The sequence below is a fragment of the Vanellus vanellus genome (assembly GCF_965231255.1).
Source record: "Vanellus vanellus genome assembly, chromosome: 1".
Lineage (NCBI taxonomy): Eukaryota > Metazoa > Chordata > Aves > Charadriiformes > Charadriidae > Vanellus > Vanellus vanellus.
In genome coordinates this window covers 16646386-16672524 of record NC_138905.1, presented here as the reverse complement: position 1 = coordinate 16672524, position 26139 = coordinate 16646386, and the positions used below count along the sequence as shown (strand labels likewise).

General features: G+C 36.6%; 1 protein-coding gene across 1 annotated transcript in view; it reads left to right on the top strand.

Annotated features, from left to right (window-relative positions):
• LRRK2 (leucine rich repeat kinase 2) overlaps positions 1–26139 on the top strand; it is a 74515-nt gene that overhangs the window by 11722 nt on the left and 36654 nt on the right. The window contains exons 6-24 of the mRNA XM_082498175.1: positions 680–814; positions 4180–4311; positions 7123–7242; positions 8413–8537; positions 9084–9163; positions 9931–10037; positions 11737–11866; positions 13795–13919; positions 15593–15723; positions 17366–17510; positions 17816–17955; positions 19302–19430; positions 19517–19687; positions 21391–21646; positions 21873–22061; positions 23486–23607; positions 24106–24175; positions 24627–24847; positions 25357–25607. Of these exons, the coding sequence (XP_082354301.1) occupies positions 680–814; positions 4180–4311; positions 7123–7242; positions 8413–8537; positions 9084–9163; positions 9931–10037; positions 11737–11866; positions 13795–13919; positions 15593–15723; positions 17366–17510; positions 17816–17955; positions 19302–19430; positions 19517–19687; positions 21391–21646; positions 21873–22061; positions 23486–23607; positions 24106–24175; positions 24627–24847; positions 25357–25607 (2779 nt within the window). The remainder of the gene's footprint in view (positions 1–679; positions 815–4179; positions 4312–7122; positions 7243–8412; positions 8538–9083; positions 9164–9930; positions 10038–11736; positions 11867–13794; positions 13920–15592; positions 15724–17365; positions 17511–17815; positions 17956–19301; positions 19431–19516; positions 19688–21390; positions 21647–21872; positions 22062–23485; positions 23608–24105; positions 24176–24626; positions 24848–25356; positions 25608–26139) is intronic.

The following is a 26139-nucleotide window of genomic DNA, read 5'->3' as shown; positions in this document are numbered from 1 at the left end:
CTTTTTTCCTGCCTCTGAGCCACCTTGTCAGTTATTGTAATGTGTGAATGTTTGACTAGCCTTAGCTTGAACCAGATTCAGAAAATGATTGTGCTTACAAAATGTAAAATGTGTCCTTTCTCAACCTGGGTCAGTTTCCGTATCTGGTCCATTGCACAACCATGCAGTTATGTCAGCACAAATGACAGGGGGCAGAGATGAAAAAACCTTAAGCCATTATTACATTGAAGGTAAGGTATTATTAAAGCATGGCTGTAGTCTTTATGGAAAGAACTCCATTATAAAAGAAAGTTGAGAAGTGAAATAAAATCACGGAGTATGCAGAATGGCATTGGCATTCCATCAAATTGTTTTCACTGTATGCTTAGCCTTTCCTTCACTTCATTCTGTGAAAAAGACTAAAAGACTTTTTTTAAAATATTGGTTCACAGGGAAGCATTTAAAAGTTAGAACTCAGTTACATAAAGGGTAGGCTAGAAAAAGGTCTTTATAAAGTAGTTCAGTTTTTAGTAAAAGGAGTCATAACTGTGGAAGATGTGTATGGAGAATACCTTTCTATGTGAAACATAGAAAATAAATATAAGAAAACTTGATAAAAATAATTGTCTTTTCTCATATTGTACCAGGATATGAATTATTTCCTCAAAACATACGGTATCTCTCTTGCTTTTCAATTTAGTTCCAGAAGAGCAGCTGACTGAATTTGTTGAAAGCAAAGATCATATGATCATACTGAAAGTATTTAAAGAGTTTCCAGAGAAAGAAGAGGTGATTCTTCCTGCACTTTATTCATTACATTCCTTAGCTGGTCCATGTAAGTGCATTGTTGGAAATTGTTTTCAATTCCTCATCTCCCATAGCATGTATCAGCTCACTTCAGTTCACGGTAATCTTTCAGTAATTGTAAAAAATCAGGGAGAACTGGTTGGGAGTTGCCAGACAAACCACCTTTCTATGTGGAAGTACGGATTTGTAATTTTCATGGCAAATTTTCATATTCAGCCATTCTGATAAAGCTGAAATCTCTCATACATAACTTTCTGCTTGGAGTAAGTGGTAACGAAGATGCTTATCATGGTAGTAGAGGTCAAAGTTCAAGACTGCCCTGTCTTTTTTTTAATGCTTGAAAAATAAGATATATTTATTGACTAAATAAATCTTCAGCGAGTTTGGGTAGCAGGTAAAGAACACTATTGGCAGAGGCTGTTCCACAGGGGGAAAATCACCCACCCAAATCCAGTGGCCACAGCTGAGAAAAGGTATCCGGGCTCAGACAGCCCCCTCTGATCATTCAGTGGCGACTGCAATGAGGAGCGTTGGTAGCACTGCACACATTATAGAGTCTTACGGTGTCCTCAGGTGTTGTGCAGTAAGACTGGAAGAAAATGTCTTCATTATGTCTTGTCTTCTGGTAACAGCAGTTCCCATTGTGGGCAAAATCAGGTTCTGAGAAATATACTTGATGATTTGCGTCAGTTTATTGACAGCAATTTGATCTCCTTGACACAGAGGCAGCTCTTGTCAGCTTCCTGCTGGTAGTCACAGTGAAATTGCAGAATTTTGGCGAGCATAGAGCAGGGTCCTGCTCCCCATGTCTTCCATGAGTGAGATGCATAATGTTGTACTCTTGCAGATGTGATTGCTCACAAAGCCTTGCTCATACATCCTGTTTGGCTCTATAGGAACCGTGCTGGCTCCATGTATGCCACAAAACAAAAACTAGACTGGAGTGTCCTACATTTCATCAGACTCCAAGCTATGTAGTTTCATTTTCTCAATCGTCTTGCTGTTCCAGTTTGTGGCCCAGAAATTATTGCCATTTTCTAAGGAAGAGGATGCCAGATTTTAAGTGCTTTCTAAAATAGTAAATGCTTGTAGAAAGCATAACAAGAGAAGGGAATGACAAAGACCTACTCTAGGTCTTTATTTTGGTGTTAGGACTCCCATTTCTGATACAAAAGATTGAAAATAGTCAGAGAAACAGAGATAGCTTGCACATGAATGTGCAAAGCTAGGGTACTTTTGCCAGCATTCATACTCTTGGTCTGTGACATCCCACAATACCTGCAAGACAATGTATTCCATTAGGGCCACCATGGAGAAAATCATTCACTGTAAGTACGCACTCTACCTTATCCAGTAGTAAAATGTTTGTTTCCCCATACCCTGAAGTTCAAGTCTCTATTCCAAATGAGTTACATGAAGGATTTCTACCTCACTATGCCTTCTTTCACTAATACATATATAGACTTTGTTCCAGCTCATATGTCATGAGAAATTGAAAGGTAAGTGTTTATTCCAATGCGGTACAAGAACGCTTTTAAATCTCAGTAGTTTTGATGGAATGAGAAAATGCTTTGCTGCCGACTGTCCTCCAAAGTCCACAGAGGGGTGATGGGTCACAGAATGTTAGCCATCTAAATGGTAGTCATAGGCAGCCGTCCGGGCTTCTCTGTTTAATGGGGAGAAACAAGCACCTCAAGAGGAAATTTACCTAACCCTAAGAGAGGTATGTGCTACAGGTGGGGTCAATGACCATACAGAGTGCTCAGATCTCTTCATCAATTGTTGTGAGAACCTAGATGACCAAGTTTTGGTGGTTAAGATTAAATGAGATCCATTCCACCTCCTTCCCTCTAGCTTGTTCTGGGAACAATTTTACAATCTTCTAAATATTTTATTATGCTTATAATTGTCACCTATGAAATGATTTATGTGAAGTGATGCAACATACCTTTAAAAAGATGTTCTCAGTTGAGAATGACATAAATAAATTGCTGTCGTCTTAAAACACTTTGAAAGGTAACTTCCTTCACTGTTAAATAGAATGCTTCAGAAATGCTTCTGACTCAGAGCTTGCTTTTTCAAGTATCATTATTTAATATTCAGATACGTATTATTTTGAAGATCTTGTGCTGCTTTAAAAAGACTAATTATCTTTAATAATACAGTTGTGAATATTCCTCTTATGTTGTATACAGGAAAGCCAGGCTGTTGAAAGAATGATTTAGAAAGTTTACATACCTAAGCAGAGTAATGCAAACTCCTTGGAGTCAGTGAGAGGACTCCCTTTCATTCATTGGGGCCAGGATTTTGTCCAAGATTTTTTGGGTTCATACTCTGTCTCACACCCTGGATAGACACACTACAAGGATGCTTTCATACACTGTCTCTTAACTACCGTGATGCTGTTTTGCCTTAAATTATTGTGTGTGGGATCACTCTGTCCTCGTTAGGAAAGGATGCATTCTGTCTTTTTTCTGGCTTATGTGGATGTCCTGTCTGTATCTGGCCTGCGTAATAAGCAGTAAATAGGGTGAGGGTGACCAAGCATGGGCACAGGTTGCCCGGAGGGGCTGTGAAATCCTTGGAGATACTCAGAAGCCATCTGGCTATGGTCCTGGGCAACCTGCTCCAGGTGGCCCTGCTTGAGCAGGGGGGTTGGACAAGATGACCTCTAGAGGTCCCTTACAACCTCAGTCCTTCTGTGATTCTGTGAAATACAGAATTTGCAATGAATTTCAAAATGTTGTAGGAGCATTATATGAACATTTCTGTACCCTCAGTACACAATAGGCATATGGTAGCACTACTTTAAACGAAAAGAATAACTTGCTAACTTGCCCCCTAAAAAGAAAGAAAACTTAGAAAAACATGATTAAATCAAGTAAATGACATTTATTAGAAAAAAAAATAATTCTAAATTGTTTTGTAATTGTATGCCCCTGGGAATATTATTGAAATACTGTAAAATGTTTACCTGACCACAGTCATGTTATAAACACCATTTATAAGATTGATTTAATATTTATAAAAAAATTTCCTTTAAGAAAAATGTTATGTAAGAATAGTTTGTGAGGAAGTTTCTGTTACATGGCCTGATATAGAATGGCACAAGTGTTAATATGGACTCTGAACTTAATGAATTATTTCAAAGTGTTGATAGCCATTAACGTCATCTATGGCAATACCAAGGAAAAGAATGCCACATTTCTGTCAAGTTGTAGGGCAAAACTGAAACATAGGCCCAGTTTTCTAAATAAATCTATTTAAGTAAAGTCTGAATTAGAATCCAATCAACCCCCTTTTTTTTACCTTAAGATCCAATCAACCCCTTTTTTTTTTTTTTTTTTTTTTTTTTAACCTTAAGAAGCAATTTCTCTCTGTTTCTCTTTTTAGCCAGCAATGTTGAAGTGCTCATGTCTGGAAATGTTCGCTGCTACAATGTTATAGTGGAAATGATGAAAAGCTTCCCTAGTAGTGAAACAGTTCAGGAAGTGAGTTGCTGTTTGTTGCATAAGCTTACATTGGGTAAGTTCACAAAGTTGTTTATAGTCAGCTTACTTTGACTGTGTAAGAGTTGGAGTTTACTGACAGCGTCACAGGCAACAGGAGAACTATATTCCAGTTAATTCTCAGGGTGGTGTATAGCTCCATGTCTCTAATGATGTAAATATACTGAGGTAGCACTGGGCACAGTCGATATGGTATCCTTTTGTGTTAAACGTTAGTAACAATGACAGAAGCTGCCGTAAAATACTAGAGTGGGGAAAAAATGAAACAAAAGAGCGGGAAAAAATGAGACAAAAGAGCATGAAAAGCACAAGATAAAGTTACTATAGAAAGGAAGAAAATTCCTTCTAGATTTCTTTTTTGAAGTGGCAATGCTGAATGTGTGAGAAACAACTGGTGCTACTGAATTACCTGGGAGGTATTTTCCAAGGCTGTGTGCTTCCTCCATGCATTGCATTTGCCTTCAGAGACCTATGCTGCATTCCTGCCCAGCTATGGTGCTTGTCTTGGGGCCCCCTATGCTGCAGCAGTGAAAGTCCAGTGGTTCCTGGACTTCCCTTGACTTGGGCAAAAGTACTTTGGTCGTCTGGGCTTACGTGGGCTAGTGTCACATCAAGAGAAATGATAGCACTGTCAAAAACGGATTTTTATGCCTCTTAGCAGCTCTGTACCATCTCTTGACACTCTAATAAGCTGAACAGTTGTCAGATACCACATAATAGGAAGTTCAAATGAAAATAAGTAAGTTTTTCCCCCTGTTTCATACAAAAACAGAGTAGCTGCCCAAGTAGCCCCTAGTCCATGGCAGGTTCTTCTTCAAGGACTTAGCCAAGGTCTCTCTCATGAGTTAGACTTCCTGATTCTTGCAGGTGATGGCCTGAAGCTACTGCAGATGCTGGTACCCTTAATCAAGTCAGTCCCATCCTTTCACCATCTGATTTTGCTTCTTCATGCAGATATTGTAGAAAATACAGATCAAACTTGAGTGCAACGCAGAGCAACTTCCACTTCCCCTTCAGAAAGCCAAATAAGAATGTTAAGAAAATGTGGTGGCCGCTAAGGTGGTATTTGCAGTTTTTTGGCAAGAGGTGATGTTACCCTCGAAAGGTTTCCTATGCAAGGCTAACTGAAGATATGCAGGAAAACCAAGCACTTGTGGGGACACAGCAACTCTGTTGCCATGCCTTGATCTTGCCCTAAGTGCAACCAGCCTGGTTTCAGTTGCATGTTTGTCATGCATGTGTGCTGACCAACAAGTAATAGTGGCAGTAAAGCAACCACAAGATGCATTTCTTCTTTCAGCATAACAGGTGCCCTTCATCTTGATAAGGAGCCACATCGGGAGAGTTATGGGAAGAGCTGTCCACAGCACCACACAGTTCGGAAAACAGATGTGAAATTGCTAGGTGCTCCTGGAAATAGTCTAGAAGATTTCCATATAGCCAGTGTGGATTCCCACATTATTCTGATGGACACTGTCTTCCTAAACCCATGTTAACTGGCAGTGAAATTGTAAAGTTAGCACCTACTAGCTTCCAAAATCACCATCATGTATTCTTGCTAATCTGGTAATGACTATCCTAGATTTGACTGTCATCAGAATTTTAACTGACTGATACGTGTTTGGCCAGCCACAAGTCCAACATAATTATTCATCACATAGCCTAAGATTATCAATTTCTGTGGGGTAAATAACGGATTTACACAAACATACTATTTCCATTAAAATGTGACAAGAAAGAGCAATGCTGATATAACACGACCACACTGCTACAGGGTAAGAAGAAAAATATTGTTTCCAGTTGCACTTGTAATAGTTGTGAAGGCCAGGGGTTTAGTGATGAATCTGGAAAGGACTTGCCTTAAAGTCTGTTCTTAAGCATTCTGTTAATGTTAACTTGGTCTAATCAAACCGAATCATAAAGCATTGGGAGAGGTACTTAACTCCTAGTGAAAAATCTAGACGTTGATGGTAGTCAGCACCTGAAGCACTCAGGACCAGAACTAAGGGAAAGAAATAAGGTTAGCTTTTCTTCTGTATGTGACTATTTTTGATGCTAAAATATGTGAGACTTCTTAATTTCATACCTTATCTGAAGGGTTTGAGAAACATTGATACAGATTTTGATTTCATCTTACATGTTGCTAGTGTGATTCTCATTTTTACTAATCAAAAAGTAAACAAAACTGAATATCAAAATAGAAACCATAGCTATCAAACTGTATTATAGAAAGTGAGTGTTGCTGAATTATTTTATGCATAATACTTGTTTTTACAACAAATTCGAAAGTTATTTTCATTTGCTTGCTTTTTGCAGAATTCCTTATATACAACCTATAATATAAAATAGTGTACAGCCTATGGTAAAAGTTATGCTTTAAATATATTTATCATTCTGTATTTGTAATGCTGACCTTGATCTTTTTAATGAGGAGGGCAAAACCAGGGCAAAACAGGGTTAAACCACTTACTTGATAGGATAAATCAAATCACTGCAGGAATTCAAGACCAGAACTGCATTCACTTCCTGGCAGGAAGTCTGCAGCTGATACACTGACTGTATTTTTTGTATTTTGATGACAATGTGCATTTCATTTTGCATTAAAACTCAGTCTTTTTTAAAAAACACGAAGAACCCAAATCCCAACTGTTTTTTATCTTTGACCTCTTATTTCCACAAATTAAACGTTGTTGTGTCATGCCCTGTAATAAGAAATCCAACGTTTGCTACAGATCAAGTTTATGTATTGTGTGCTGAGAAATTTGTTAAATGCATGTAAAGCTCTAGATATGTGTTTATATTAATTTAATATCTTATTTATTTTCAGGAAATTTTTTCAATATCCTTGTATTACATAAGGTTCCAGAAGTCATTGTCAAGGCTGTTAAAACATATCCTGAAAATGCAAAGTTACAAGCTGCAGCCCTCAGTTGTTTAGCTCTTCTGAGTAAGTAAATTCCTTCCTAAATATGTAAATAAATTACTTCATTTGTCTGTCCACTTGTTAATTTTTTTATACAGACGATTTCCTGTAATCATTTCTTTAACATGAAAGCCTCAGGCAGGATAGCTCTGACAGAACTAGATTTCCTATATGCTTACAATTTGTTTACTATGACATGGCTGCATTCATACCATAGGCCTAACATCTTCAGTTTTCAGAGCTGGTAGAGTACGTTGACAGATCTTAACAAAGCAGTATCTTTGTTCATGGGCAAATATTGGATAATCCCTACTTAACATAAAATCTCTACAGATACCAACACTAATTTGATGCTGTGTTTGCCATATATGACAGTACTCATTATATTGTGGCAGTTGATAGCAACACCGAATCAATGCATGTGCTTGATTTCTGAAATAATTTAAAAGATTAAAACTTTTCCGTGAGTACACTCCAGGTATTATTTCGAAACAGAAGTTAGTTAGCTAGTGGCAAAAAGCTAAGGATCTGATCCTCTTAGTCTTTGAGTAATTGAGTGATTGTTCCATACAAGAGTCAGTAGAAATGCTATTTCAAAGTCCCCCAAATAGCTAAAGATCAGTAGAAATCAGTATACTCTCCAGTAAGCCTCTGATACTATGGTCAGTGTTGATACAGATTTTTGTTTTCCTTAAATGCTGAAAAACCACAGTTATAAAGTGATTTATTTTAAATTTTACTGTGCTTTCTGAGGCCAGATAGTTCTCTCTTAGCAACTGCTATTTGCATTTTGATTTTTAATGGCGCTGCTTCAGAATGTAGATGGCTCTGTGATAAGTGGTTACATGCAAATGAGTCACAGTTATATTTTATGTTTGTGATATTCTGTATGTAAATACACACCAAAAAAAGTATGTGCAGGCCTTTTCAGAGCCTAAGCATTGACTGATCAGTAGCTATGTACTAATTTACTACACTATAATGAAGTTTTTTAGTTCCTTTATAACCTTAAAGACATTTTTTAAATCTGTGACAGAATTTATGTCAAAAGACTTCTCCCTTCCCAGAAGAGGCTAATCCTTCCACTGATTTTCGCACATAGGCAGTGTAACCACCTCCATGACTACAGGAAGGTCAAGACATAAGTGTGTGTTTTCACAATAAGAATTTATTGTAAATATTTTGTTTTTCAAGCTGAAACAATATTCTTAAACCGAGACTTAGAAGAAAGAAAAGAAGAGGAGGAGGAAGAAAAATTGTGCTGGTTGGAATCATGTTACAAAGCATTAGAACTGCACCGAAAAAACACAGATGTGCTGGTGAGAATTTTTGTATGATGAGGGTATGGAAAGACTGTATTATGCATTAAATGAAATGTTTAGCAACATCATCTTCTCCCATAAGGCAAACAAGGCCTTAAGGACCGGATTAGATTTAGAATAAATCTTACCTTTCTTGCCTTTCTTATCTTTGTTCACCTCAGGTGGTTTCAGTTACTCCTTTGGATCAAATGCAGGTAGTTAAGATGAGACTTGTTACCTGAAACTTTGGCCATCGAAAGGTTGTTTACATAGCTCCTCTGTATACAGCAGCAAAACACAGGCCCATCAACAGAAGAATTAATCTTGGCCTAAAATAGGTATCAAAATGCAAATCAAATAATGGGAATGTGGCACGTGTTCATAACTCAGACATATCCCAGCTATGAAGTATGTGACAGTCCACACCTTGTTGTATTTTTACAGAAAGCACCTTGTACCTTTGTCATGAACTGAAAAGCAAACTATTTCATTTTTTTCATATGTTTTTCATATTCTAAAGATATATTTTCTTAATCCTTTTGTCTCCTCTTGGTTTATATTTAGGAGGCTGCGTGCTGGGCTTTGAAAAATCTGTTTCTATATCAACGCAACCTTCATGAGAAGATTGGAGATGGAGATAATCAGTCAGTGTTAATATCTTGAACTGTATTTTTGGAAATGAAAAAAATGAAAGCTTACTATTAGGCCATTTGGGGTCTCATGTTTCAATTATTTTTATTTTTCTTTCTTGTTGTCTAATATATGATGAAAAGCATGGTGATCAACACCACTTGTGAAAGTTTCTTGAAAAGTGTGCTAACCTTGACTCAGGCAAAATTGCTATCGTATTAATAAAGGATCAGAACACAGCCTAATAGAGCTAATTTTTACAGTTCATAAGGCTTTACATTTTCAGTTGCAGCAAGGATAGGGAGGATTAAAGAATGTAAGAGTAGGGAAAATGGAGAAGATGATTAAAATATGGACTATGTAAGTAGTATGGAAAAGCAGTGGTCATTTTCGCACAAATCGTATGAAAGGGCATAGTAGACGGGGTGCTGCCTCATCAGTGAGAATCTAGGCATGAGTAAGACACAACCTTTGATTTTACTTAAACTATTTCTCAGAGTTGCTTAAAATTTTAATCATTCAAATTTTAGTAAGTCTGTTTTCTACCCTTTTCTGGAGCTCAAGTCACTTGGAAAGCATGGTTTCAAGTGAATTCAGTGAGATTCAAGAGTAGGCTAATTTGCAAAGGACTTTCTGTCTTGCTCTGGAATAATATTAGAAGCCAAGTACAATCCTGAAAATTTAATTGTCACTCAATACCTTTTTAGTCAACTGAACTACAGTTATGAAGTAACTGCTTTAATATGGTCAATGTGCAGTGATTTGTTTCTCTCTGTGAAAGGTTCCCAATACACAGAGCAGTGATGCTCTCCATGCTGATGCACTCCTCTTCAAAAGAAGTGTTTCAGGCAGCTGCTAGTACCTTGGCAATTTTGTCACAACAAAATGGTAAGGGAAGTTAATTATGTTTACTTTCTAATTCAGCAGAAAGTTGTTGCTGTAATATTAAAGAATATTTAGTGTGCTGTTGTATGAATACAATATTCCCTGTGATTAGAATATTATGCAGTTGTGTTTAGTAGGAAGTTTATTCCTTGCTTTGGAAAAGTATTGTTAGCTAGTATCAAAGAGAACATGTGGAAATAAAGAGCTCTTTGCCAGTTTATGTGTTGCAATTGCTATTTTTTGAAGCAGGAGGCGTGAAGAGTGTGTTCTATTTGTATGCTTGTTTAAATATTTACCACACATCTCAATTTCGTCAAGAGCAGCATTTGTTGAAAGTCATGTGACTAAGGATTACAACCGAACAAATACCATTTACTTGCTTAATACAGGGGATTTAAGCAGTCCTGTTTACTTCAGTGAATCAAATAATGCGTAGAAAGTTAAGCATGTGCGTAACAGTTTTCAAGATTGCTTTAGTCCGTGCGTAACAGTTTTCAAGATTGCTTTAGTCCTGATTGTGTCCCTAATCTGGTTTCCTAACTTTTTTCAATTTGCAGACCCCCTCAAAATTTTTCAGTGGAGATGTGGACCCCTGGGTAGAGTATTTAAGCCTACTGACAGTTGTCCTGCTTTTATTAGATACCTTTCCCAGAACCCTTTGAAATTATTATGGACCTCAAGTGGTTTGTAGACTGCACATAGAAAACCACTGGCTAGATAGGAAGATAAAGACTAGCAGTTAATTACCATTCTGTAGGTGAGAAAGCATTGTTTTATCACTAGGTTACTGAGCCATCCAAGTACATAAAACCTAGCAATGAAAAAGTTTTATAGTTATTTACGAGATAAATATGTATCTATATCGAGAAATAGACCTCATAAATGTATGCATATTGTTATATACTATACCAGGTACTTTCATAACATGTTACTGACAAGTGGGCCCCTGATTCCTTTTGAAAATCTAAAGCAAATTTTTATTTTGTCTTTTTTTTCCTCTTCTTTTTTTCCCCCTAAATGAATGTGCTTACACCAGAAATGACAGACGTAAAGAAGCTTAGCAAAACGCTCTGGCACAATGCATTATTGCTTGAATTAACCATTTGAAATGGATGTACTGAGCTGGGAATGACAAGAATTGGTAGTAGTTACCATGATAATGTAGAATATTTTTGTAGTGTTCTGAGCTGTATTGGTTACAGTTATAGCTACATCTGCTTGGCTATTTGAATTTTTTAAAAAACAATTAACAAAGTAAATAGAGTGAATAAATACAGTTTCATTTTTGAAGCCTTATTTTGGAAATTAGAAGGTTTTTTGAAAGTTTTAAATTCTAGCTTTCCTATATTACCACAGAGTGCAATTAAGAGGAAAAATTGTTTAAGAAATAACTTTTTTGAAAATAAAAGTAAAGCTGTACATTCTCCTTTCCTTAAGTTAACTTTATGTAAGTGAAAATAGCAAATGTATTCAAACTTATTAAGCATTCGGGAATTATAATGCTTTTGATTAAGCTATGTAAACAGAAGTCAGCTTCAGCGCTCAAATTGTTTCCCATTCTATTCCCATTTATACTTCTATAACATGTGCTTGAGGAAAAAAACTGAAAAAAGGAGGAAAATAAGTTAGCAGTTCTGTCGTTTTTGAGAACTATACGTAAAGAGAGATTTACTTATAGGATGCTTGCTATTTTGTGTTGCAGTAAATATTAGGAAGACACTTTTGGCTAAAGGAATACATATGAATGTTTTGGATATAATGAGGAAACATCCACATTCTCCCGAAGTTGCTGAAAGTGCCTGCAGAATTCTGAATCATGTTTTTGAAGGAAGGTAATATACTTAGAAATACATGGCCACTTCCAAAGTGAATGTTCGTGACATTCAGTGCTGTAATTGATTACATTTTAATTATTGACTGTTTCACTGATATTAAAATTAACCACAGGCTGACAGCCCTGTTCAAGACATTGAGTTTTGTAAGGCCTGTGGTCAAATGCCCAGGTAGATATGCGTAGGGAGCTGCATATTCTTCCCTTCATGGTTCTTGAGCAGTGGGGTTTGAATAGGCTATCGCTAGGTGATGTCTCCTCCTGTTAGCCACACTGAATTCCGCTGAGAGCTAAGAAATTTCCCACAATATTAAGTCTGGTTATTAAAATAACATTGTGTTAATATTACTTTTGTGTTGGCTTTTGTAAATGCTCTAGAACGTGACTGTAAAACAGTCTTGTGTCTTGTAAATAGTGATACGCAGAGTGGGAACATTATTCCAAATGTCTTGCCAAGTTTTTCCAGCCTTCCCTGAAACCTTTATATATGCTAAGCTGACTGTGAAAAAATGACAGACTCAAGATATAGTCACAGAATTTCTTATGAATAATTTTATTTTATAAAGAAGAACATCTGAAAGCTTCCATAAATGTGTTCACAAGAATAAAAAGTATTATAAAATGAAACAAGAAAATAACCTTAAAAGTGAATTAGTGGCCCTTGCCTACTGCCATTGCCAGGAATGCTAATGATACTGAGATTTTATTTGCAAGTGCAAGGTCCTGCACCTGGGGAGGAAGAATGCTAGGCACCAGTATAGGTTAGTGGCGGACCTGCTGGGAAGTAGTTCTGAGGAGAAGGATCTGGGGGTTCTAGTAGACAGTAAATTACCCATGAGCCAGCAATGTGCCCGTGATGCCAAAAAGGCCAATGGAATCCTGAGCTGCATAGGGAAGAGTGTGGCCAGTAGGTCGAGGGAGGTCATTCTCCCCCTCTACTCTGCACTGGTGAGGCCACAACTGGAATACTGTGTCCAGTTTTGGGCTCCCCAGTTCAAGAGGGACAGGGAACTGCTGGAGCGAGTCCAGCGAAGGGCAACTAAGATGATTAAGGGCTTGGAGCATCTGCCTTATGAGGAAAGGCTGAGAGAGCTGGGACTCTTTAGCCTGGAGAAGAGAAGGCTGAGGGGAGACCTTATTATGGCGTACAAGTATCTAAAGGGTGGGTTGAAGGAGGATGGAGCCAGGCTCTTTTCAATGGTTCCCAGTGACAGGACGAGGGGTAATGGGCACAAGTTAGAACACAGGAAGTTCCGTTCAAATACACGGAAACACTTCTTTACAGTGAGGGTGACAGAGCACTGGCACAGGCTGCCCAGGGAGGTTGTGGAGTCCCCTTCTCTGGAGGTTTTCAAGACCCACCTGGATGCAGTCCTGAGTAATGTGCTCTGGTCAATCCTGCTTTAGCAGGGGAGTTGGACTAGATGATCTCTAGAGGTCCCTTCCAACTCTGAAAATTCTGTGATTCTGTGATTTTTTTTCTTCAAGGTTAGAACCTAACATGATTGATATTTTTCTGTTTATTCTACAAGTGTCTGACAATTCATCAGTACTTTATGACAGTTGTGGAGCAGCAAATTAAAGAATATGTGTCTTTTCACCTGTCTGGACTGGAATCAAAGTGAAATATATGAATCCACCACTCACTCTGAATGAAATACTTTTCTCTCTGTGCGTCACTGTTCTGGACTGCATTGAAAATTACTTCTCAGTAGTCTAGAATGGAATTAGTTACATAGACTGAATTCATGGAATGGCATGAAGTAATATATTTGCTATGATGAAGAAAAATACTTCAGTTTATATTTCATAGCTCAAGCCAGATTTACAGTGTCTAATGAGTTATCACACAATGTTAATTAAGGAAACAAATACATGTAAAATTTAGAAATACTTTATTTTTATTTATTTTATAAACAATGTTTTCAGTTTCCCTCATCTGGATGTAATGACAGTAGCTGCCTCAGAAGTTGTAAAAGCCATGAGGAAACATGAAAAATCACTCTCTGTACAACTGGAAGCACTTCGAGTCCTTTTACAGTTTATGATGCCTGGTAAGTCATCCAAAAATATAATCGGTGTGGCATCATACACTAAATCAGAGAATAAAATTAGATAGCTGCGTTTCAGTCTTTCTTATCTGATGAGACAGCCTTTAATGGGACTTCAAAAAATTTACTGGAGTTCTGTGCATAGCAGAGAGCAGCTGTAACTTTTTAAGAACATGCAAGATAGAGGAAAACTTTTGAGGTATTGACAGTTAGAGACCAAATTTATCGCTGCTGATTTCCCCTTGATTTTATTGGTGAAGACTTAGCTCCATTACTTCTAAGGAATTCAGGGAATGAGTGTGGAGCTATCGCTGTGATTGTGTATTTTCATCATAGATACCCTTTAAGTGAGAGCAAACAGTGATAACAACATCAACATTGTTGTACCACAAAATGCATTTGTTTTAATAGTATCTTTTGGAAGGAACATAAAATTGAACCTCTGACACCAAAAAATAAAGATGATGATTTAGAGATATGGAATATACTATTAGATACTCTTTTCTACAGAAAAGGAGAAGCCAAACTGACCAGCTTAGAAATTACTTTCAAAAAAACCCTCTTAAACAGCAATCTACAGTGGGAAAAATAAGTTCTTTGTTAGTTCTATGCCTTTAATAGCATTTGGGGAAAGTTTTAACTCTTCTTATTAGTTTACTGCTGTATATCCTCTTTTTTTTCTATGATACTAAGTGTGAGAGTACAGACATGGGGTACTGATTCTTTTCAGAACTTTTGCAAGTGTCTCTCGGCAGTTTTAATTGAACATTTACAAAACCAGTAACTCTGAAACTAGTAACTTGGCTAATATGCAGACTGATTGCATATTTTCAGTTTCCTTTTATTCTTTGAATTATAATCGTAATACTTCCCTTTTTTTTAATAAACAGCAGGATTAAGACTTGATATATGTATTCTAACATGTAGGTAAGGTGCTTTTTTTGCCAGTATCCTGGAAGTGAGGCCCTTCTAAAGCGTAATCAAACAAAGAGAGTGCCAACTGGATGTTGGAACTTGCAGGTTAATTAGGGAATAGAAAGTAATTCATGGGGAAAATAGTAATCGAAACAAATATGAATGCTTGAAGTGACTTTTAAAGGATTTCTGGGTACTTTCTGTAGTGCCACTTGACTGCAAGTGCCAATAGCTACAAGAAAGGTAAATCTGAAAGACCTTGCTCTGTTCTTTTATTTGTACTCACCTCCCACTTAGGTCATCTGTGGGTAAAATTTGGCCTGTGATGTGCTGCCAAGCGAGAAAGGGCAACTAGTTTATAGCTTCTCTATAGTGTCTCCTTTCCAGAAGGAAGAGTCATTCTGAAGCAGGTATCAGGAACACCACAAAACCCTGTAGCTCAAAAAAGTACAATATTGCAATGTACCTTAAGCAAAATTCTTTGGCATGATTTTGCATTTTCACAGTAAGCAGTGAGCAAACATATGGTGAAATCATTTCAAACACAATGTACTTACGCTACAATGTAAATCTGGAGGGACTCCAGTCTCTATAACTACAGCATTCTGAAAATGTCATAAGATCTGAAATACGCCCTCTGAATCAGTTGTTAAAACCTGTATGTTCAATTTGATTGTTATATTGGGTTAATAATATTGGGTTAATACTGGAGGGAATATTAAATCTGTTCTTCTGAGGAAGGCTGTTTTCCATTGTTGCAGATACAAAGAATGGCCAGAATGGTTCTTCCAGAGATGTGGGAGATGCTGCTTTTGCACTTACAGTAAAAGTCATTAAAAGCCAGTGTCTGTTGGAGGGAACTCATTCGTTGGTGCTTAATGCTTTGAACAGGGTATAGTTAAAGCTTTATTTTAATGAATTTTGTCACTATTTTACGTTTGTAACAGTGAATCGTTTTTAGTTCCACATTGATTTTCCTTTTGATTTGATGGAATTAATATTAACTCATGCATTCCATTTATCATTTGGGGTTTCTTCTTTCTACTTGCTGTTCTGGAGTGTATTTGATGGTCCTTTATACAGTAACTCTAAAGGTTATTTATAAAAACAAGGCTATTTTTTTGCAAGCATACAGTTTATTTGTGATTTTTATACATGAAAAGCGTCCTCATACCTACACCTCAACTACACATAGAACTGAGTGGTTCTTTAATATGGCTTTCTTGGACACATACTCGTTTGCTTTCAACAGAACAGTTTCTCAGTTGTCTTCATTCTTTTCACTGTTAAATTCTATAACCTTTTCCAATCACTGGAAGACAGAATGATTATGGTGCCTTGAAGGGGAAGCTGAAAAGGGAAAGGCTGAAGCACACCCAATCTAAACAAAAGAGGCACTGGGAACTTTGCACAACAAATTAATCTTAAATCTTAGTGATAGGAAAAGTTTAACATCATGGCCTTCAGAAGACTGCCAGCTCTGCAAAGTTTACAAAGTCCACATGACCACAATCAAAATGGACTTAGCAATTCACAATTTTTTACATGTCTCTCAACAATTTTAGGCTTGCCAAACACCTTCAGTCAAGGAAATTTATGTCTCTTACATTTATGATAGAAGTCAGAGCAAATAATATGTCAGCTAAAGAGTACTAGAATGTCTAAAGGACATTTCTTGACCTGAAGATATAGAATATAGGAGTTAACAAGGGAGGCAAAATATTTTTTACTTCATAATGTATTACAGTCTCCAGTTCTTTGTGACCATCCTGATTGCTTTTTCTGACCCAGCTGGTTTGTGTTTTGGGGTACTACAGTATCAACCAGAAGGGCTAGAAATTAACATATTTTAATGAAAAACTGGAGAAGGAATAAGGAGAAAGATGGGCATGACTCCAGTGAAAAAATTCTGCAGATTTGCAAGCACTGTGACAGCTATGCGCACTTTCAGAACTGGGCCTCATCTAGAAGTGGGGGAAAATTGGGAAAAATAATCACAAATAACCTGTTGAATTGCTATATAACTAAACCCAAAACTTTTAGAATCTTGATGAGGTGTGGTAATAGGTTAGTTGCTTCGTACCTTTTTCTTTTCATATTTTTTTCAGTTGCCACCATGTTTATTGCTTGTGCTGGATCTCAAAGAACATCATTTTTGTTCCTTGTTAACCACAAAGGAAGTATGTTTTCTCATTCTCCTTGTCCTACAGTGAAATGGTGTGAACTTATGGATGGTTGTACTGAAACTTTAAGAAAAAAAAATCCCACTGTCCATTAGAAAACTAGCTAGGGAATATTTTCAGAATCAAAGATGGAAATCTGAGGAGGTTATGAGCAGCTGAAACCGATGGTTTAAAAGGAAACCTTTTTGAAATTGTGATTATTGTTATTCATTGTCACATCAGCTGTAATTTCATATACTTTAAGAACAATAATTGTTTGTTCTTAAAGAACAACTTTAAGAACAAGCAACTCTTCTGTTGCTATTGTAAGCAAAATAAATTGATCTGATTTTATATTCATTTCTCCCTTAGTTTATTGGAAATCCTAGCATTCAAAAGTGTGGATTAAAACTACTTGCTTCTGTATCTGAGTGCACTGGTGCACTAGAAATTTTAACCCAGCAAGGAGCTACTGACACTGTGCTTCACACCCTGCAGATGTTTCCAGACGAACAAGGTAGGGAAGGTATTTTGTTAGTTGAACGTGAATGATGTGGTAGGAGGGGCTGATTAACCACAGAAGCTGTAACCTATCTATTATATGCTTTAGTACTAGATGTGATGTAGCTTACATGGCAAGAAAAGGCTGCAGTACTGCATAGTCCTCAGGTTCCTCCACTTTTTAGTTATGCCAGGCCCTGTAATAGCTTCTGCAAATAACTTTCTGGAATATTAGTAATATACTGCAACTTAGGTCATGGGTTTGTTCCACTCAGAATGTCTGAATAATCAACATTATTAATTTTTCTTTTTTTCTTCTAGACATACAGTGTTTGGGTTTGAGTCTTCTGCGCTCTTTGATTACAAGAAAGAGTTTGTGTATTGCAACTATGCATGTACTGTCAACAGTTCTAGTTTCTACTCTGCGACGATTTAAAGAGGTCACTGAAATCCAAATGCATGTATGTTATTTCTGCATACGAAGATGAAAGCAAAACACAAAACTTTAGAAACTAATTATTTTTATGTAGATTCCTTATTTTAATTGCTTAATTTTGATTTTATTGCAATTACTAGATTAGTATAAGCCTTTAAAATTAAAACAACGTTTGACATAGAGGTGGCTTTCTTGGAGGCATGTATTCAATCCAGAATATGTAAGCATAGGTTTAGGTGTTTATCTAAGACTTCTGAGATCTGCAAACTAGAACAAGTTTCTTAGTCATGGTTCATCATTCAATCTATAACAATTTAATGAAGTAACTGTCATTATAGTACTGATTGACCTTTTTTGAAAAGTAATAGAAAATAACTTAGTTCCCAGCCCTGTCACCAACAACAAGCTTAGTGTAGGAATGCTGTATTTAAGAAGGATATTACTGGAATACTGTGTCAGACTTTGGATCTACTTCGGAATATGGAAGGAGAGTTCTCATTCTGTCTGCAAACAGACACTCAGTCCTCCTTGTGTGAAAATTCTGTTTCCTCTGCTTCAGCAGTTTTTCCTGTTTGTTGCCAGTTTCATTTTTCTACCAGAACAGAGCTTGCCTGTGAGATCAGCTTCCTGTGAAAGTTTGTGTACTTCTGGTTTTGACCAGTATGGAAATTTCACAAGTACAGCCTCCCTTCTTTACTGCTGTTTTTCCCCCCCAACCCTTCCAAGTTTAGCTTAGCAACCAGTATAGAGAGAAATCAAAGTAATGTGGTGGAATAAGAAAGTTCCGTAACGTGATTTGGTCTCAAATTACTTTTGGACAAAGAGTCCATAATTTACCCAGTTCACCCTTCTAGGTGAATTTACTTGCAGAATCACGGCATAATTTTGTATTTCTTTTTAGTTGTTAGATGCACCTGTGAAGTTGTTTGTTTGGGGTTTTTTTAGCCTATGTATTTTTTTCAAGGATTACAGAGGAACACGCTGGGATGGGGGGTGCATCTTTGTCCCATATCCTTAGAAGAAGATTGTTTCCTCTGTAATGTTCCAGGAAATCACAACTACATATGTCACTGCCAAGCAGGATGTTGTCAGATATTTCGGTGCATACTATGGCTTTTCAAGGTGTCAGTCAATATCTGTTTAAGTGGATCAGCTAAACAAGCATGAAACTACAGCTATATAAACACAGAAACATCAGATGTTTCTGCCTTCTCTCCTGATCTTCTCCAATTTGTGAATTATTGCATGTTTAAAAGCAGGATAAAAAAAAAATAAAGCACGTTTTGGCTGAAATTTGATTTTGTTGCACAATGTGTTTTAAAATGTAACTTTTTAACACTACTTATTTCAATCTTCTCATTATATTCTTAGGGATTTCATGCAATCTTGTCAATTCTTGGTTTGTCACCTTGTTTTGCAAAGCTGCTGGTACATGAATCATTTGACACAGTCATTTTCTACCAGATGTCTATGTGTTTCACTGACCAGCGAGATCGACAGGTATCTTCTCTCTTTTGACAGTTCCACAGCTGAAAAATTTTGGTGCTTTTTTTGTCCTAACTTTGATTGTTTGTCTTCCCATTCAGTTTCAAAGCCTGTGTTGTAAATGTTTCGCTAAAATAGCTGAAAATGATGATTTAAAAAATATGATGCTGGAAAAAGCATGTATTGAGTACAATAGTATTATGGCCGAATGTTTACTTCTACTGGGAGCTGATATAAATAAGAAGACAAAGACAAACTCTTTGATCTATCAGGTAATATATGGAGATACATATAGTTTTATTGCTTTAAAATTCATGCTTTTGGGTTCCTTTTTCTTCTGATGTAAATGTATATTTGGCAGAAAAAAGCAACAATACCCAGTGCAATCTAACTGTGACCTGAGTGGTGTTAACCATTGCTACTCATGGTGACGTCAGGCTCAGTCTGATGTTCATTGAAACACCCTTCACTTTATTGAAGCTCATAGGGTCACTGTCACTACACTGCCAGTTCAGTTCTGATGCAAGTTCACTTTAAAGCCGATGATTTCTGATTGTTCAGCCTGCTCACATCCAGACCTGGATTCAATCAAGTACTGACTGAGCCTTAACTTTGGAGTATTTTTGAGGAAGAAGACTTAAGCTGAAGCATTGCAAACTCCCAGTCATTTTTTTCTGAACTAATCAGGTGTAGATGGCATCAAGCCCATTAGAGCCCCATCCATGAACTGATATTCCAAATTCAGCTCTTTCCAAAGTACCAGCAGGCAGCACTGTGCATGGATAGGTTTCAGTGTGCTTAGTCCCACTCTGTTCTAGACCTGCAAAGAAGACTTTTCCCAAAATGCCTGCCCCTGGAATCGTGGATTTTTTTTTTTACTTTGTGTTGTACTTAAAGATTAATGTAGTCATCAGGTTTTGTGCTGATTTAACTGTTCTGGTTAGAGTTCTGACTTTTTATCAACACAGCTAAAGTAATATAACATCTTGGAATGCCTGCAGTGACACTAGCTGCAAAGAGCTTTATGCAGACAGTGGCCACATCTAAAGCATCAACTATTTGAAAACCATTGGTGTCTTAATGCCATGGGCAAGCATCCCATCTGGATTCAACCATGCCAATGGAGAGGCTGTTCCCACCTGCTTATAAGTGCTCCTTGCTAAATCTAATTGCCTTTAAAATTTTTTTTGATAAACAGTTTTTATGAGCACTTCTTAATTTTCCTTCAGTGCCAAAGTTTTAAATGGTCTGACATAACTCCACCAGTACTGCCTGAAGTGAATTAGAAAGTGTTCACTTCTGCTGGCAGAGCTGGCTGGGAGATAAAGCATACCTGAGTTTGGAACTGACCATCCATCCATGGAGTCTGAGGTAGGCAAATCACTGTTAGCAAACCACAGTGGAAATGTTGAAGTAACTGGAAGTATTTCTAAAAAAATACTTGTAATATTCACAGGCAACGCTGTTCTGTGTAGCAGTGCAGGCTGAGAGATTGGAAGGAGTAAAGCTGACTGAAGCCAGTGAACCTGAGCTCCCTGGCACTAGGCAAGGCTCAATGAGTCTCACTGTTGTTGCCTGTTCATCTAATATCCAGATGATATGGCAAAATAACACCCCAAGTATCATTTTTCCACTGAACAGATAAATAAATGGAACTGCCACAGACTGCATGCAATAACCAAACTACATAAATTACCATTCATTTTTGCCTGGAAATTGTGTGCACTCACAGCAGAAATTACAATTACGGAACTCAGGCATTTGTTACATTTTGGGCAAAGACTTCAGGAAAATAGGAGTTGATACTCAGATGGTTTAGGCAGGCATATGCTCTGAGGAGTAGGAAATTGTGTGATTGAAAATGAGATATGATCCTAAAAATACAATGAATTTGAATTTCAGATAAGTCTTTTAATGCAGTCTGAGCTGTTGTTTGAGTGCCTCGTATAAATTTTTAATTGCTTTTCTCTGTTAGGTTTGTGAGAAAGGAAATAATCCTAAATTGGTGGAATTGCTATTAGCCAATGGTGCTCGAGAGCAGGATATTCGAAGTGCTTTAACCATCAGTATAAAGAGAGGAGATAGCCAAATCATCAGCTTGCTCTTGAAGAAGCTTAGCCTGGATGTCGCCAACAGCAGTATATGTCTTGGAGGATTTGGTATTGGGAGACTAGAACCTTCCTGGCTCATTCCTTTGTTCCCAGATAAACTTACTCCCTTAAGAAAACAAAGTGAGTATATATAGAATTTGCTATACAAAATGCGTTAATATCTCTTGATAGTGCTATGTAAGTGTTTTAGATGAAGAGCTTCAGTTGAGGATATCTTCATAGCATTCAGCTGGTTATAGAAAGACTGTAAAACCTTGAAAATAGATCAAGTTATTTCTATTATCTTTTTAAAGCTATTTGGATTTCTTGGAGAATATGCTATCTTTTCAGTTTCTTGTACGTACAGATGCAGGTTCTGCACTGGCAAGAATGGTGCTCAAATTCCAGATGAAGAATATTTCAGAGGACAGATCAAAAGCCTCCTCTGATCTGAACTTCTCTGAAGATGGAGTGGATAAAAACTATGATTGGAATTTCATTTCTGACCCGTTGGTGGACAGTGTTTTTCCTTTGAGTGATGATATTGATAGTGAAGGTAATTGTTTTTTCTTTTCTTTTTTCTTTTTATAATCCCAATCTAGTGTACCAGGGCTAGACCATAAGCCATAAATCAGTTGTTTATTTGTATTTGATGTAGAAGACTTCCCATGAAAAAAAATACTTTTCTCTAAAATTTTGTTTGTGGTAACGTTGGAAAATAGTTTATGCTGAGTAAGTATATGCTTTACCTACGAAATTAGGATCTTAAAGCATTTCATTCATTTGTGTATTTAAAATTAATTCTTCCTGCATTCAGTTTCTTGTAGAGAGAAAGAGTGGATTCATCCAACCAAATTTAGATATTTACTATTTTGATGTCTATTTCTGAGCTGTTGTTGTATCCTGCCTTTATAGCCAATAGCAAAAAGCAAGTGCTTCAAGAGCACAGTTTGTCTCATCATGAAGCCAGGTGTATTGTGATCTATAAATCCCTATTCCCTGGGCTGTCAGTAAATAAATTATGCACAACTAAGTCTGATATAAAGGAATATATTGTTAACAAATAAAGCAGGTGAAATGCAGAAAGTGTAAATGACAAGTCTGCGTTCAGTCCAACATCATTCTTGGTGGCCATGTCAGGAAATCTGAATGCCTTTAACTTATGAAACCCAGCAGTTTTGTCTAGAAGATTGGTACCTTAATAATAAGTTACCTTAATTTACAACATGCCTTTTGTTTGCTGAGATGTCACTGTTGTTTTAGAACTGTTGGATACTTACAATCATCACAGATTAAGAACTTGGAATCAGAGGATTTTTTTTTGTTCTCCTTTGTTCTTTTCCTTTACATCATTCAGCACCTTTTTTCATTTCTGTAGGACTGTAGCACAGACATATAATAGGTACTACTGGTTGCCCTGCGTAGAAAAGTTAAGTTATATGTAAATTACGGTAAAAAAAAAATACAAGCTTTGCTAACAGGACTGATTTCAGGAATTTTAAAAATAGCTTTGAGAAGAGGAACACTAAATGGGCCCAAATAACCCTAAATCACCGAAGCCAGAGTTGCATTTGATGTTTCATTCTCTATAAATGTGGGAGTGCAAATTTATCTATTAAAATACGATTTTTTTCTATTTTAAAAAGTTATTTACACTGCAGTAGCACAAAGATGTGTTACAAAACACATATAATAATCCCAACCTGCTGAAATTTTTAAATTATAAGGCATCAATCTAACAAGCTGCAGGCCATATTTGGAGCATGTCAGGTTAGTACGGCCCATGTGCTTTAAAACATGTTGACAACATTCTTGGCCTATTGCGCACACAATTAACCAGAGAGATCCTGCCTATATTGATGCTTTTGAAATGTCTCTCTCCTTTGTATGTCAGTATCTACATTACAGTTGAATTCTGAGCCTCATCTTTAAATACATTTTCTTACCTATTTGTCCTCCTGTGTTATTGTTTGGTACTAGGAAGTGAAGGTTCAGTTTTTACAAAAAAGAAGTCCAATTCCATTGCAGTTGCTGACTTATATTGTAGGGAAATGGCATTTCAAAGAGGTTCTCCTACTTTGCCACGACATTCCTACTCTGTGGTAAGTCAGATCCTTATTCGTTCCAGGCTTCTTATAAGTCCATCTGTGTTGCCTACAGCAATATGATACCATAAGAAGACTTAAGAGGACAAATGGGTGGAAACAAAGTCAGGTTCCTTTGAAAGGAGCTTGTCTCTTTCTATTGGCTGTAAAGGGAAACTGGAGAGACTGGCTTCCCTAGAGAAAATTGTTTTTTTTTTTAATGTCCTGCTTTATGCTATCACCCCACCCTAGTGAAAGTCATTTTAGGTTGCCAAAAAATGGACTACTTCCATTGCACTTTAAATCTACTGTTCTTTCATATTGCATGGATCAGTAAGTTTTATAAAGATGTGACCTCTTGTTATTTTTAGTTGAAATGTACAGTTTCTTTGTGTTCCTCCTGGAAGTTCTGATAAAAAGGAACCATAATAAAAAGCAATTTACTGAATTCAGATCGTTTCAGATATTTGCGTATGTCCATAACTGATTTTTTTTTTCTCTTCTGGGATTTTCCAGGGACCTGGCATAGATTATGAACCATTAATGAAACAAAGAAGAAAATTCTTGCCTTTGGATGAATCCCCCAGTAAGTAAACTGTACAATTTAATATATAAAACAGCTTTTTCATCCTTAATGCTTTCACAAGCGTAGTATGCAAAGATCCTGGTCAGATTATATATTTGTTTACCAAGAGGAGGATACATTTTGGAACTACTACAGTGGAGTACAAACAATGCATATATAGGGATTTTTTTTTTCCTGGGCTTCACAAATAATTTACGTAGAATTAAACAGGAATGAATGCCCTTATTAGCTTTCGAAAGCTATTTCTGTTGCGCAGTGCGCAAGCATCCATCTCTTCCCTATTGTCTTATAAATTTCTGTCTCTTAATAGAAGTCTTCATGGATTTGGATCTTAACCAATATCCAAACATTCTCTGTCTTCTGCATCTTTAGATCTCAAGTTGATTGATCTTAATTTTAATTATGTGATAAATGGAATCATGCTATTTTCCCCATGTTTTTGTTTTAATAGAAGGCATCTCAAAATTTTCACCACATATAAGACCATCAGACAGTCTTTCTTCATTGATCTCAGAGAAAGAACATATTAAATCACTAGATCTTTCATCAAATGAGCTGGAGAACATTGATGCCATCAGCCAGAATAGCTGCTTAACTAGTCATCTGGAACATCTTGAGAAGCTGGAGCTGCACCAAAATGTTCTTGCAAACATTCCAGAACAACTGTGTGAAGTAATTCTGCATAATTTTATGTAATACAAGTTGAGATTAGTTACAATAAATTGTTTGTCTCTAACAATGTACCCATAACAATACTGCTCATGAATATGGGTGTATATTCTTGCATGCTTCATGCATTGACTCAATTTTTGTTCAGTGGATTTATGTTCAGCTAGAAATAAAAGTATTTTCACGGAACTGTTTTAAGTCATTTACTGCAGAGAACTGCTTTAGGATCTGTTATATTGAGTAACATAACATAAATGGAACCGAGAACTCCAGGCAATTAATATCTGTTAAATTTTATAAACTGAGCTGATTAATTTTGAAGAATGCTTTATATTTTATTCCGTAATAGAAATATTATGGGTTAGTTTGGTATGGTTGCTATTTTCTGCTATTTTTCCTAGTGAGAGAAATACAAGGAAATTAATAAATTGTATAAAATATAAGTCAATTTAAAAGCTATAAATTCATATTTTCAATTCACTGTTTAAAAACAAATTATCCTTCTCTTTCAGAACTTGAAATGCTTGACTTACTTGGATTTGCACAGTAACCGATTTACTTCTTTTCCAACTTATTTACTGAAAATGAATTGTATTGCAAATCTTGATATCTCTCGAAATGACATTGGACCTTCCTTTGCATTGGATCCATATGTCAGATGTCCCACTCTAAAGCAACTTAATCTTTCATATAATCAGCTGGTGTGCATTCCTGAATTTCTTACAACTGTTGCTGAAAATCTGGAACAGCTATTGCTAGAAGGGTGAGTAGCATTAGTAAATGGAATGTAGCATAACAAACACAACAGAAAATAATATTTGGCATCCAGAATTATGACAGTTACAGCATGGAAAGGATTGTTTATTCAGCGGTGAAACACTGGCATTATCTTCCCAATGTGTAAATTGTAATACAACACCGAAAACTGTAACAAAGTACATGAGAATATCTGTGGGCCTTGACAGAATGTAGTGGCATTGCAGTTTCAGTAAAATACTAAAAATGTTGTAGTTCAGCATTTTTCTACTGCCAGTGTTCATCCACAGGACTGTGTGTTATCTAACATATTCAACTAGGTTTTCTGTGTACAGGATACAGTTTCCACTGTATTTCATATTCACCAATGGTTTTTTGGAAGTATGAATCATGGAATTGCATTTATTGGTATGGATATGTTTTAAATGACAGAAGCCGAGAAAATATGTAATTTTTTGTTTACCATCATTTTTTATCATATTCATTACTGAGTGAGATAATTCATACCTATACAGAATTCTTAAGAATGCTGGTATTGA